The sequence below is a fragment of the Opisthocomus hoazin genome, chromosome 2 (genome assembly GCF_030867145.1).
Source record: "Opisthocomus hoazin isolate bOpiHoa1 chromosome 2, bOpiHoa1.hap1, whole genome shotgun sequence".
NCBI classification, from domain to species: domain Eukaryota; kingdom Metazoa; phylum Chordata; class Aves; order Opisthocomiformes; family Opisthocomidae; genus Opisthocomus; species Opisthocomus hoazin.
The window spans coordinates 104602347-104616986 of NC_134415.1; the positions used below are offsets into that span (position 1 = coordinate 104602347).

At 45.0% G+C, this 14640-nt stretch overlaps 1 protein-coding gene across 5 annotated transcripts in view; it reads right to left on the minus strand.

Annotated features, from left to right (window-relative positions):
• MLIP (muscular LMNA interacting protein) overlaps nucleotides 1–9029 on the minus strand; it is a 118211-nt gene extending 109182 nt beyond the window's left edge. For all 5 annotated transcript variants that reach the window (XM_075414663.1, XM_075414661.1, XM_075414662.1 and 2 more), the window contains exon 1: nucleotides 8858–9029. In XM_075414663.1, the coding sequence (XP_075270778.1) occupies nucleotides 8858–8920 (63 nt within the window). In that variant the 5' untranslated portion in view covers nucleotides 8921–9029. The remainder of the gene's footprint in view (nucleotides 1–8857) is intronic.
• Between the last annotated feature and the right edge of the window lie 5611 nt (nucleotides 9030–14640).

The following is a 14640-nucleotide window of genomic DNA, read 5'->3' on the forward strand; positions in this document are numbered from 1 at the left end:
TTCAATCCCTTTCCTTTGGAAGGCTTTGTTTTTTATGGGTAAGTTTGTGCTTAAGGTGTTTAGACTCAATATTGATGCATTTAGGAAAAATATTCTGAGAAGCAATCACTAATTACCAGCATTTTAAGAGAATCTAATGGTGTATCCAGGAAGGGCCATCTTGGCAAAACATACCACAATGTTATGCATTTCATAGTTGATACAAAGAAAACATGGAAGTATGTTATTGTTGTCCACCTGTTGCCCTGAAAGTCTAGCTCAGTTCAGGTCCACCTTCTTTCTCCCTTTCATTAATCACTTTTTTCCTTTTATTCTGTTCATTGTCAAGTAGCTCAATTTCCAAGAATACATATCAAAGTAACAGATTTAATGCCACTGCTGTATTATTGAGTGCTTTCAGAATTCAAAGGACAGTGAATTGAAAGCACTAGGTGTATAATGCAAGAATGTGGAGGTCTTAATGATAAGCACAGTCTCATTCTGTATCCATGTTAAATGTGTCAAAGGTCTCTTGCAGATGGAAAAAGCTGTTGGCATATTTCTTGATAAATGCAGTTGTGCAGCTTCAGAATCCAAGAATGAAATAAATGTTGTTTGACAGGGACCTCCAGAGGTCATCCACTCCAGCATCCGCCTCAAAGACTACTGCCAAAGCAAGGTCAAGTCAGCCATGGCTTTGTATTATTGAGTCCTGAAAACTTACCAGGGTGGATAGCCCACAAATTCTCCGGTTGTGCCAGTGCTGCCCTACACTTCTCATAAAGGAGCTTTTCCTAGTGTCCATCCCACATTTCGGTGTTAGCAGAAGCCACGGACAGTGAACAACTTTCCAAGTGTCACTCATAATTCACTGCCACATTCCTCAGGATTTTTTTCAACAATGGTCTCTATATCCAAACTTATTTCAGGAAATGGTCTCTGGCCCATTCTAACTCACAAGCTACACATAGATATCATTCAGCGAAGTACCAAACCAATATCACACCACAGATTAATCTCTTGATTTAACTGAATTCAAGAGAGTTCTAGCACCTAGAAACATTTCCCAGAACTATTTTAATTAATCTGCAGGGTCAGTCTTTCCATGCTAATACTCCTTTCTTTGCTGCCTCTCCCAAAATGAAATTATTTTAATTGTCCTGCATGACTTTCGTGCAGCAGTTGATCCAGCTATTACAGGGGCTCTTATTCTTCCTCATGCCAAAAAGCTGAAATATGCAATTGCTACTTGTTTCTATAAAGCCTCTTTTACCATCACACTCAAGTATCTACAGGAATCTGCTGCCCTCCCCTTCTGAATCCCTGCGTGAGGATGCATGGTAATGTTTCACGTAACTTCCAGCCAAAAATGCACTGATGACATCTCTCCAAGATAGCTTTTTTCCCACTGATGCAACCAAAGCCTACCTCAAGCGTTCCAGCAGCGCCTCTGTATGACTGGTGTTAGGTTAAAGAAAAGGTAGCACGGGCTCGAGTAAGGTGAGAGCTAAGCGACAGGAATAGAAAGAAGGGCAGACCAGGATTTAGTGCTTCCTGCCTGCTTTGGTCATGTTTAATGTCGCATCAACAGTGCTAAAAATATGCTGCTACTTTCAGCCTCCAAGTTTATTCTTTCTTTTATACCCCACTTGCTGGGGTAATCCATGCCTCCACACAGTCGGGCAGGAGCACCTCATCTCTCGCTACGCAAGAGGCAATACTGATCCTCTAGCTGGGGTGCTGTCTCGGCCATCTTCTCCCACCTGCACAGAGAGATGGGATTGCCTCCATGCTAGGATCTTACCAGTTTCTCACGATAGACACTATGAAGCCTCAGTCCTAATCTTCAAAGCTCAGGGTTATTTGAAAGTGTCTCCCATGACCAATCCTTTTAGCTGAGGCTGGTGTAATTTGGGACAAGGTAGCACAAAATGCCTGAAGTGTGACAACTCACCCAGTTGGACTCAGCTGTGTAACAAAATCTCCCAGAGGAGGTCACAAACAACCTCCAGAGCAAGAAATAAAGCTTTCCTCTTCAATAAACAGGAATCATTTAAATGTACACACGCATAAAACCTTCTCTGAATATATAGTAAGTATGCGTGCTTACTTAGTTTCATATGCAGTGCTGGATGTGAGCAAGATGCTCATACTCCAGTATGGAATTATCAAACTTAGGAATGGATTCAGGCAGGCAACATATTTTCAGGAGTTTCTTTTCTGGGTAGGTGTGTTCTTAGAGGAGACAGAAGTAGAGAAGTCAAGGTGTAAATTAAACCAGTTAAGAAAGAGGATTTAAACAAATAAATCTAATTTTAGCTCTCACCTTTACCCTCTTCTCTGAACCATGTAGATTGGCAGCCTAGCAGCCACCAGCCTGGCCTCTGTTAGAGGCAAAGAGGATGAGAGGTTTGTATCTGGCACTCCTCTGTCTACGTGCCACTGGATTTCTCACAGAGCATGACCTGCCGAAGCATCTATACGTTCTGCACTCCGGGCAGTATCACTGTATTTCACCTCTGCCACCCTCACCCACAGCGATTATCACATCCTCTCTCCAAAGAAAAACAAGATGCCCGGCTGACCTCAGCAGTGCTGTTCTGCGATCCTGCGCCGCTGTCCTGGCTAGATGTGTACGAGCATGCAGACCCCGAGCCGTGCACGGATGCGAGATACCTGCTGCGTGACGAACCCATGGACCTGCCCCTCTCACAGACCCCAGTGCAAGTCACTTCCCTTGAGTGGCAAGAGTGTCCCTCCCATCTCGACCTTTCCAGGCTCACTTCCCCCACCCACTGCAGTGAATCTGGAGGGGCATTAGCTTGTGGACACCAGGAGGAGAGGCTCACGGGCTGGTGTGTCATACAGGCATAAGCACAGTTCTTCAATGCCATGGGAGAAGTGGTTTTTCTGTTGTGACTCAGCCATAGAGATTTTTGCTGTAGCCAAAGACACTCCTGTTGTCCAGGCATTTGATGCCCTGTATCTGCACAAAGCAGCCCTTGCTCTTCCCTCGGCTCCTCTTCCTTCCCTGCTGCTTGGCACTAAGAGCTTTTACCGTGCCTCTTTGAGCAGTACTGCAGCCACCCCTGCGCACACAGCTGCCCACTCCGGGTCCTGCAGCCGGTACCGGACAGCCAGCAGTACCTGCCCCAAGAGCCCCGGGCATACCCAGAGGCAGCGTGACAGAGCACTGGCCGCGGGGTCCTGCTCCTGGCAAAGCAGGGACGGCCTGAGCCTGGAGGCTGTGCTGCTGTCCCTGCCTCCCTGGCACCAGTCCTCATCAGCACAAGAGGGAGGGTGACCTGGCAGAAGAGGTCCCCATGGGGGAGATGATTGTACCTGGTGCCCTCTGCCATGCCCAATCCCACCCAGCTCTCTCTCCTTCTGCTCTTCAAACAACCCTTCCCGACCCATACTTGCTTCTTCCTGGTTTACATGTAGTCAAATCAACAGCTAAATCTGCAAGCAGCACCAGCCATCACCATACTAGTCACCACCCTCCACCCTGTTTGGGTTCCCTTGGGTGGCAAACTTCAGGGAGGGGGCTGTCTTCTCCGAGGCATCTTTACCACAGCAATTCCCACAGAGAGGACCTGATCTAGACAGGACTCTCTGTTGCTGCCAGTGCAGAAAGGTTAATCGCTGTTTCACTCGGGTGGGATTGATCTGGAGTGCCTCGCTCTGGATAAGCTGTACCCACAGCAAACACGAATTCTCTGAACGAAGCCCTGCAGCCCTTTCTTACAGAGTACATCCTGTCATCCAGAAACTAAACTTCATGCCACTTCAAGCAGTGCGTGGCATTCTTTCTGCTCCAGATATTCATTTGGTTTAATTTATTTTCTCTATATGGCTGTTCTTTTCTTTATCACTACTTTTTGTAACAAGAAAGTAAAAAAAGAAAAAAACATTCCAATGCAAACTAAAGTATGAAGATGGAATATTCCCTGTTAAACATACCAGTGTAAACACTGTTTTAAATGCAATACTTCATGTGTTGTATTTTCATGGGGAGAGAAGAGCTCAAATAGGAAACAGACAAGTGTGAAATATAATTAAAATAATTTCAAATAACAAAGCCAATATGCATTAACGGAGGAGGACTTCAGAATGTAAACAGACTATTTTGAGCTGAGCCACCATTTCAATAGGGAGACTCTCGAATTACTCTGTCCTTCTGAGCTATGCTAAAATCAAAACTGTGAAAAGGAAAATTGAGTCCATCTGCTTAGTCCAATCTATTTTATAGTGAGTCATTCTAATTTCCCATCACAAAATGGGCCCTCCATTATCTTCCATTTCCACAGCCAGCTCCACACAAAGGCTCTCTTCAGGATTCTGGCCGCGGGGGAGTCTTCTTCCAGGAAGCGAGGACAAGAATTCTTTAACAATAAATTTCACAAATATGCAGTAAAATAGCCTGAAGTTGTAGAGAATTTTATATTATTTATCTCAACCACAGTAAGCAGTGAATGCAAAGGTACAATACCACTTAATAAACTGTGAGGTTGTTCTCTATGGAGGTTATACTTTGAGCATGAACTGGTCTCTATTTTATTGACACACTGCAATTAGAATTTTTTCAGGACGACAGAGACTTCGTTCTTTCGAAAATAGGTAGAAATATTTGTAACAATGTCTACAAAACCAAGATTTGTCTTACGCACATATATAGGTCACAGAACTATGACACTGTAGAAATAACTGAGATATGGTGGGATAGCTCACACAGCTATAGCGCTGCAACGGATGGACAGACGCTCTTCAGAAAGACAGCCAGGGAAGATAAGAAGGAGAGGATATCTGTGTGAAGCAGCAGCTCGGATGCGTGGAGCTCTTGTGCACGTTGGGCAACAGGGCTGGGTGAGAGCTTGTAGGTCAGGATCAGAGGAGAGGTCAGTGAGTCTCACATTGCCGTGGGGCTGTGCTTCAGACAGCACGACTGGGGTGAGGAAGTGAGCATTGGTCCTCACAACAACTTCTTTAAACAACTCCAGCAAGTATCTGGATCACAGATTCTGTTTTTTACAGCAGAATTTAACCTCCCTGACACATGCTAGAGGACAAAACAGCAGGACACAAGCAGTCCGGGGGATTTCTGGAGGGTGTCAGGGACAACCTGATACAGGCACTGAACAACTTCTTGATACAGGCCAACCAGCATCACGCACTGCTGGATCTGTTATTCAGACAAAAAGAAGAAGTGGCTGGAGATGTGGTACTCGGTGGCAGGCTGAGCTGTAGCAACTGTGAAATAGTGAAGCTGAAGATTCTGCGGAGAATGAGGAAGGCGAGTACCAGAGTACAGACCCTGGGCTTCAGGAGAGCCGACTTTGCCTTATCCAGGAGCTGGTAAGAGGGATCCCATGGAAGGCAGCTTTGAAACTCAAGGAGCTCAGAAAAGGTTATCGTGTCTGTGAAAACAAGCTCTTCCACATGCAAGACTTTTCATGATGGTACTCAGGAGGACAAGCAGATTTATCAGGACACCAGGACGACTAAAGAGGGAGTCTGTAACTGAGCTGCAGTGCAAAAAGGCAGCACAGGAGGTAGAAGCAGATGTGGATAAGGCTGGGATGACTCAGTGATGTCTTTGCCTCAGCCTTCACACACAAGGTCTCCCAGACCTCTGTGCTTAGCAGCAGGGGTCAAAGAGGATGAGAGCAACCAGCACTGGATGAGGATCAAAGCACGGATGACTTGAGATAACGCAACCCATACCTGTCTGGGGGAAGAAGGTGGTTGGGAGCAACACATGGAGTTACCAAGGGGAAATCATACCTGACCAATCCGATTGCCTTCCACAATAAAGTGACTGGATTTGTGAACAAGGGGCGAGCAGTGGATATCCTTTACCCTGACCTGCCTCCAACACTGTCTCCCACAATATTCTCATATCCACATTAGGACGTGACAGCCTGGATGGTGGACAAGTAGACAGCTAAAAAGCTGGTAGGACAATCGGGCTCAGACATTCATGGTTAATGCTTTTTATTGTTCTTGGACCACAGTAACAAGTGGAGTGCTGCAGGGCTATGTCCTGTTTAACATCTTCATCAGTGACCCAGAGGAGGTGACACACCAACCGGTGGGAAGAGTTCTGCCTGAGGGAAGGGCTGCCATTCAGAGGGGCCGTGGCAGGTTGGAGGAATGGGCCTACAGAAGCATTATGGACCTGGGAAGGGAGGGCCCCTGTCAGTGATCCAGTCTGGGGCCTGACTGCCTGGGGGGCAGCTCTGCTGAGGAGACCTGGGAGTGCTGGTGGGCAGCAAGTAGAGCCTGAGCCAAGCACTGAGCCCTGGCAAGGAGGACAGCATCCTCAGCTGTGCTAACAGGAGCACATCCAGTAGAGCAAGGAAACGAATTCTCCTCCTCTACTCAGCACTCACTAGATCACATCTAGAATGTGGCATTCATTTTTGTGACCTCCAGTAGAAGACTTTGAAAGATTGAAGCGAGTTCAGTGGAGACTACCAAGATGGTCAGGGCTGGAGCACTTGCTCTGTGAGGAGAGGCTGAGGGAGCTGGTCTTGTTCAGCCTCGAGGAGAGATGGGTCTAGGGGGACCTAATAGCAGCCCCAGTCCCTGTGGGAGGTTATCGAGGAGTTGGAGCCAAGGCTTTTTAAAACAGTGCATGGCAGGAGGAAAGAGAAATGGGCAAAAACTGAAGCAAGAGTGACTTTTGACTCAATAAGAGGAGAAACCTTTTTCTCCATGAGGACAACCCAGCAGTGAAGGAGATTGCCCAGAGGCTGTGCAGTCTCCATCCTTGGAGGCTGTCATGACCCAACTGGATAAAGTTCTGAGAAGCCTGGTCTGACCCCATAGTCGCTTTAAGCAGGAGGTTGGGCTAGAGACATCTTGAGCTCCCTTCGTACCCAAGTTATCCTATACTCCTATGAAATATACTTAAAAAATAAATTATCATCCAGTTATACATATATTAAGTATCATCCAGTTTATAGGACATAATATGGAAAATGGACGCCTCATGGCACATACAATATGAAATAGCTTATGAATTTGCTATACTGAAGTTAAATATGTGAAAAGACATCAACAATAACATGTACAAATAGTATCTGTACTACAGATTGACATTGCTCTCATGCAGTGTTTAAATATTGACCTGACCTGCATGTAACAAAGAGAAAAGGGCAGAATCAATAAAAGCCCAGGAGGTACAAAACCAGAGAAAAAATGTGGGGGCAAAGTGAAATCTATCTATTAGTCAGAAAGAACGGCATTAAGACTAAGCAGGCAAAGAGAGAGAGAGGTGGGACGGAGAGAAGGCTAGGGCTCGGCTGGATGGGGATGGGGAGAGGCGTGGGAGGACTGGCGCGGGGCCAGGGCATTCCTCTGCTGTCAGCAGAGCGACGTGAAACCCGCTGAGCCAGGGCCTCCTCCGTCCCCCTCGCCGAGCACCCGCAGGGATGTGACCTGCCGCTGCTAGCAGGGGCTCTCTCAGCTCGACATGTTAGGAGGATTCTGTTTTGAAACAGCAGCACAGCGGGTGACCTGGCACAGGAATTAACGTGGCTCCCATCAGTGGGGTCCCTGTTTGCTCCGGTTTGCCATTCTTAAAATTAGTAAATGATGCACACAGAGAAAGTCATCGGATCATTAGGGTTTCAAATGAAGCGCTCTGAATTTTGGAAAAGCCTCACTTAAGGGTGCCTGCTCGATTCTCTATGCATCAGGATGCAATCCGCAATTAGATAATCATACTGTCTGATTACATTGCTATGTATTTTCCCCACACATTAGCTAGAACAAAGCTTCAAAGGTTTCCTTTGAAAGCTTTCCTGAAGCTTTTGTGGATTTTACAATTGCTGTCAATTTTGAAGAACCTTCCTTATATTTTATGTATCAACTGAAAATTCAAAATGAGATCACCGTCTAAAGTATTAATTCATGAATCAGAAAATGAACAAGCAAAACATTAGATAATATTCATATTATAACCTCATGCTGAAGCTCCAGCAATGCTCTTTTGGATATTAGTCTTTAGATAAACACTTCTTTTCATAAAAAAAGAACATGTACTTTAAGGCCAGCTCTTACTTTGTTTCAGCACTTCCTGTATTTCCTACCCAACGCAGCGTGCCTTGGTGAAGTCATACTTAAAACTATTGACTAACACACAAGCTTGCCAAGTCTCACTTAACTGAGGCTAGTGATTAAAGAAGGGTAAACGCTGGCCCACCACGAAACCAAACCAACATAACACCACCACTATTTAAGCTAAGTGCTAAAAAATTCAGTGCTAATTTGTTTCTTAAGAAACGTGATGGCCACCTTCCTTCACAGCTTTGCAAAGCTAAGAATAAATTGCCCTTTTATGATATCAAGAAAATGATATTGTTAATGCAAGGCAAATTATAAACTGCATATCAAGCCTACACTAATTAGGAATAAGCTGTGTTTTGACTGTTCTCACTTTCTCTTAATAATTTGTTTTGGTCACACCTCTTTTCAGTAAGCTCCAGACACAGGCAAACAATTTTCTCTGCCATTTACTAAACTGAAGTTATGGAAAAATAATGTGCAAACACGTGAAATAGTCCTTCAAGAAAAACCCAAGTACACCACTGACTATTAGCTTTCAATCTGGGTTACAATAACAAATCGGCGTTGAACTGGATTTCAGGTTTTGCACTTCACATACACACAAATGCATTCACAAATTTCCGTAATTTCCACAGACACGTATCACCATAATTAGTTTAACATACATGAATGGAGTTTTAATCCTCAAGGTCAGTGGTTAGAGGAAGTTGGGAAATACTCCTATGAAGCACAACAGCTGATTTGCCTTTCCTTCTTGCCATCAAATTAAAAAAAAGGATCATCAACATTTCTCAACATGTCTTACCGTTTGCTTTTCCTCTAGGGCTCCTCTTCCCAAGACTTTTCTTTCATGTTTTCCTAACTCCATCTCCCAGGGGAAAAAAAACCAAACCCACCCTAATATCCTGAGCAGAAGTGATTTAACCTGACTACATGTTAGATACCCCTGTATTTTTGGAGTCAGGAGAGAGAAGTATCAGGCAGCACTGGTGGTGATTTCTGGTCAGCGCATGTTTCCATTTATAGCCGTCGAAAATCCACAAATAGCAGCATGGAGAGAGGGCAGGCAGCTGCCTCCGATAACAACAAACGTTGGTTTGGCATCAGAGTAAATTGTTCAAGAGGGATTTTTGTTACCTGCCCCATTCACTCCCTCCTCAGCCCCTCTACCCCAAAAGCTCATACTGAAGAAGTCCATGAAAATGAATAGCTATGTTTCCGTAGCACTAACTTGTGTTCACAGAGATTATCGAGCAAGTAAACTGACAACTACGATTAGCTGGCACCAGGTGTTGTTACACAGAGACGGACAGTGCACAGAACAATATTTTAAAATGGTGCTTTAGTGCAGCTGTTGATCTTTCCCTGATGAGTGTTTGGGACTGAGCTGTCCTAATACGTGCTCAGGCAGAGTGCACTCTCCTTTTCCAATATCAGGATATGATGACATCTTGGATTTTCAAAATGCGGACAGAATTGCAAAATTTTCAGTGGACACTATGAGCACCCCTAAAAAACAAATAGTTACCAGGGAGCATCTAAAATGGAGTCAATACCCATACAGACAGTGGTTGTGGAGTCTGTTAGTTGACTGTAGAAGAATGACCTGGCTCTAGCTCACTACAATAAAGTCAGGAGGCCAATATTAGAAACTGCAGCGCAGGGGGAACCTCTCGGTGGCTCTGCTGTGGATGCCAAGCTTTATAACACACCCTCTGGTTACCACATGAACTGGGCTCATGTTGTCTCAGGGGCAATTCACATGCAAGGCTGGTTCTGCACGTACCAGCAAGGGAAGGGAAAGCACAGCGTCACAGAATCAAACAGAAAATGGTTGCTATGAGAATATCCTCTCTGGTCAATCTGTGGTTCGTTAAGGAAAGCACAGCCCTTTGAGAAGGTGGCAGTTTAAGCATGTCACCAAATCCCTAGTAAAGAAAACACACTTCCTTTCCCTCTCTCCCTCTCAACACATTGAAGAGAAGACTCTTCTTAAATTAATAAACAGATAGATAGATAGATAGATAGATAGATAGATAGATAGATAGATAGATGACTATAAAAACCTTTTTTATCTATCATTTTACAACTGTCTTTTTGGAAATGACAGCCAAAACTAGGCACAATCCTTTCTACTCTGCTTGCTTCTTGATAGATGCTGTACTCAATGTGATTTTTAGAGCCTCGGATAGGAAGACAAGGCAGTTAAAGCAGCCGTCACACAGCAGTCTTCTATCCAGTTTACATATGAAAAGCTGACCAAAAAAAAAAAAAAATCTTAGAGTGCACCTGTTCTGAAACATCGTTCAGAACAAAGAAAAAGTTACTCCAGTAACAATTATATTTCTTTAGTGTTTTACGTTGCTTTTCAGAAGCATAAAGCAGCCAGCAGATGAGTGAGTGTGGCAAAGCAAACACAAAGAAGCAGCCAAATCTACAAGGGCTGCCATAGCAGAGGGAATAAATATGAGCTTGATTTCACAAGGGTAAAAATACACCCCACTGCATCTCCTGGAAATGCTGGGACAAAAGGAACTAGAGTAAGCAACATCACACCCAGAGGAAAGCTGTGGTTCTTCCCTGCTCTTCAGCAGGAAGGCAAACAATACTGAGAATTTCGTACCTCCAAAACCTTTTCTGTGAGGCTGAAACTTGTCCCTGTGTCAAGGGACTTGCATAATGCCTTTGTACCACTTCATGTCCTCAAAGGAGGTCTTCAGTGGGATTCAAACAGCAGCAAACATGATGCTGCTGCTTACATTACCGACCATTCCTGCAGCACAGGTAAAAAACCTGAAGCGCCTCCACTCCCTTTAACCCGTCCATCTGCACCAGTTTAAAATCACAGGCAAGGACCATAGCGTCTCCGCTGGGCACGTCCATCTGCGTGTGCTCGGTGCGCTCCCCAGCCCCATCCCACCAGTGGCTGGGCTCCCCGGCCATCAGCAGGCTCCCGGATGGCAGCTCCCAGGGGAGCCGCTCCTTCCTCGTACTGGGGGACAGATACCCGTGTCGGTAAAAGAGCAGGCTGCAGCAAACCAGCAACGCAGGACTCAAGACATATATAAGTCCATACAGGCTGTATATATACAGTCTCTAATTCTATACACTGTATATGTCTTATATACAGTCCAGACAGCATTGCTGGATTTTATCTGGAGTTTATGTTGTGTGTAACTACTAACTACCCCAACACTCAATATTCAATCACTTTCATGCTCTCCACTTCCAGTGTTAACCTGTTTTCACGTATCAGCTCACCCATGTGAATGTCAAAGGTGATCACTACAGTAAGACCCAATGAAGTGACCATGAATTGACTTCACTCATAATAATTTCAACAAAAGGTGCTGATGAGAATACACAGTTTTACAAGCGGGTTTTCCATGAACATTCTTGTAAAGGTGTCTAATAGCACTCACAAAATAAAATTAACACCTTCCCTTTTCACTGTGTGGCTGCTACAGCCTGAACACTGGACTATACCAGGACAGCAAAAAAAACCAATTGCTCCATTTCTCGTGAATGCAAATTTGTACTCTGGATGCATCATGCTGCTGAGTGTCCAAGTGCTAGGGAGCTGGAGCAGACTGCACTGGAGATGGGAACGGGAGCAAAAAGCTAAGCAAGCAACAGAACATGACACCAAACTTCATGCCATTGCATTGAAATCAAGGAGCAGAAGAAACATCGGATGCAGGGCTTTTCTGTAGCCTGGATGTTAACATACAAGGACCCTGGGGACAGAATAGAAAGGCTGACATCACCTTGTTATCTACCACAGCTTGCTCAGCATGACATTTCAGCACTAAACCTGATGAACGACCATGACCCTAACCATATGAGAACTTGGTTTTATATAATTATAGGAGTACATTTCTTACTCCTACATAGAAATAATGGTTATTTTACTCCAATGACTTTCTAAAACACTGTTAGTAACTGTATATTTCCTGTTTCACTTTGCAAGAGAAAACATAGTAAACAGTTGCTAAGTAAAAAGTGTGTTATAGACATTGCCAAAATTACTGTGCTATTTTCAATTACTTCTTTGTATCACAGCCACTGGTCTCCCGACACCTGTTTTTCTTCTCAGAGCAGAACCTAACAAGAGACCAAGAGACGAAGAGGGAGGTGGCGGGGGGGGGAAGGTTTGGTAAGAAGCAAGTGCTGCATATCCAAAATAGTAGTACTGTGTAAATAAACCATTTAAGCAGACTTATTTTCCGTGCTCACTTTATCTGCTTTTCTTGGACAAGCAAGCAAGTGACTGTCATGGTGTTTGTGTGTCGCTCTCAGCTGCGTTTTCACTCACGTGGCTCCTGTGGTTCTCTTACTTTGCACATTTTCATTTTCAGTCTGAGAGGGTTGTAGCCCAGGGCTGCCAGCCAACGACTGTATCACATGTGATATATCTGCACTGCTTCTTTCTTAAGTCATTAGCTTCTATTTGCTAGCATCAAACACACCATAAGCATTCAACAGTCAGAAGTATTAATTCTGACCCTGATGTGCTTAATCCTACTACAGTCAGCTGAAAGCCACCTACTTCAGCCACATAAACCAGTCAAAAAAGCTAAGACTAATACAGAATTCACATCCGTAGGGATTTCTAGAGGTCTGATTTGGAGGGGCAGTTTCCGTCACACGCATAAAACAAAAAGTTAAAAAGTCACAAGCAGCAAACACACACAAAACTCGGTAGGCTCCCTCGCAACTCGTAGCCACCAGTCGAGCTCTCCAGGTTACTTCTGGTGGCCGCCCTTCTCTCAGCCCTGGCACGCCACGCCGGCAGGCATCCCCGCCTTCCTCCAGCACGTCCACCCGAGGTCACACGCACATGCCTGGAAACGCCGGGACCTCGGCAGCCTTTCTAGCTGCTCTTTCACAGCGCGCTCCTCGCAGAAACGAAAAGCCTGCCGGAGCTGCCTACGGAGCAGGCTTACCTTCCAAGCTGAGGGAGCCGAGGGCGGGAAGCTGATCCTTAGGAGAGGTGGGTCCGCATTCCTGCTGCGGCACCCAGCAGCTGCCGCTGTCGCTCCCCGGTCCACCCCGCCGGCTCTGCAAACACCCGGGAGCAGGAGGCTGCAGGCGTGGAAAAAGAGTGGAAGATCACAGGCACCGCGAGCCTCTGCTTTGCATGGGAGGAAGCAGAGCCCTGTGTGTCACGTACGGGGAGCCCGAGACTCCTTGACAAATTTTCTCCAATGAGGCAAGTTTGAATATGTCTGAGGATAAAAACAAGGGAGGTTATTTCAACATCACAATAAAATTGACACCACAGTCCGCGGAAGCTGTAAGTTCTTTTTTCTCTTCATGAGTCTTTTAAGTCAATTGTGTTAAAGTGGGCTATCCTTGTGCTGGCAAGGTCCTACATCTGCTGTCCTCCAGGAACACAGACAGCAGTGGAACAGGTGAGCTCTTTATTGTTGGATATCCATCATTTCACCTATATACACACAATGCTGCTGAGTATTACTGCTATATCCCAACAAACCAAATCATTCCAGGCTGTAAAATTTATTTCAATAGATGCATCACAAAAAAAAAATCTCACTTCCCACATTCAGTGGCACTGTTCGCCTTGCCTTCCTCCACAATGATGGATGTGGCAGTGAGGAGATGTGGCCAACAAAATACATTGGGAAAGCATTAAATACTTTCTTAGCTACCTTTTAACTGATGTGGCAGCTGGGAGGAAGAAGTTCCCCGAGCAAAGCGAGCGCCTGCTCCATAGCCAGGCACGTCCCAGGCCAGCAGGAAGCGGGAGCGCAGGGTATGGGCTGCCTTTAATGGACCAACTCCCATCACGCCTTTTCCACCTTCTGTCTCTGCCCACTCTTATCAAACACCAAACCTCACAAGCAACATTACTCAGCGCTGATAAGCACACCAGCAGCTGACCTCTACCTCTGCCTCTCTTTTGCAGAAGAAAAGTGAAACGTAATCACCAGCCCCAGCATTTTTTTTGCTTAAGGGAAGCCTGAATAAATGTGTGGCAGAGGCTTTGATGGATGTATTTTGTAGAGCTGCTTATCCACTTATGTAACTATTTGGGGTCATTTGTCAATGTGTGTTCAATTTTTCTCATAGAGCGTTACCACTGTACATTTACACCCACAGCAAAATTCTCTACTCTGCAATGTGATAGTTGCCTTGAAAACAAATTCAGTAGAAAAGCACAGATAAAGATCCAAGTGTTTCAAAGTTACCTGAATGCTGACAGCATTTGGTTAAGAGCATGTAATTTTGACAGCAAACATTTTGATTTCCAAGACCTAATGCAGAATATTAAACACACACCTGTCCACGAGCAGGAAAAAGAATGAAAATAGAGTTCTCCACAGAACTCCCACTTTATTTCACTAACTCTCAACTACAACATATTCTGCAGCTCAGGGCTCTTTCTAACACCAGAATGAGTTTACTTTTTCTGCAGTCTAGTGAGACATAATAAAGCCATATAATAAACCACATGTTTCTAGCTGGATTGCCAAACCGCTTATGCGTTCTGTGCTTGATGACATTTTTGCAATATGCATTGATTAAACATTAAGTCACGGTGGAAGAACCCTGATTATTTTGGAG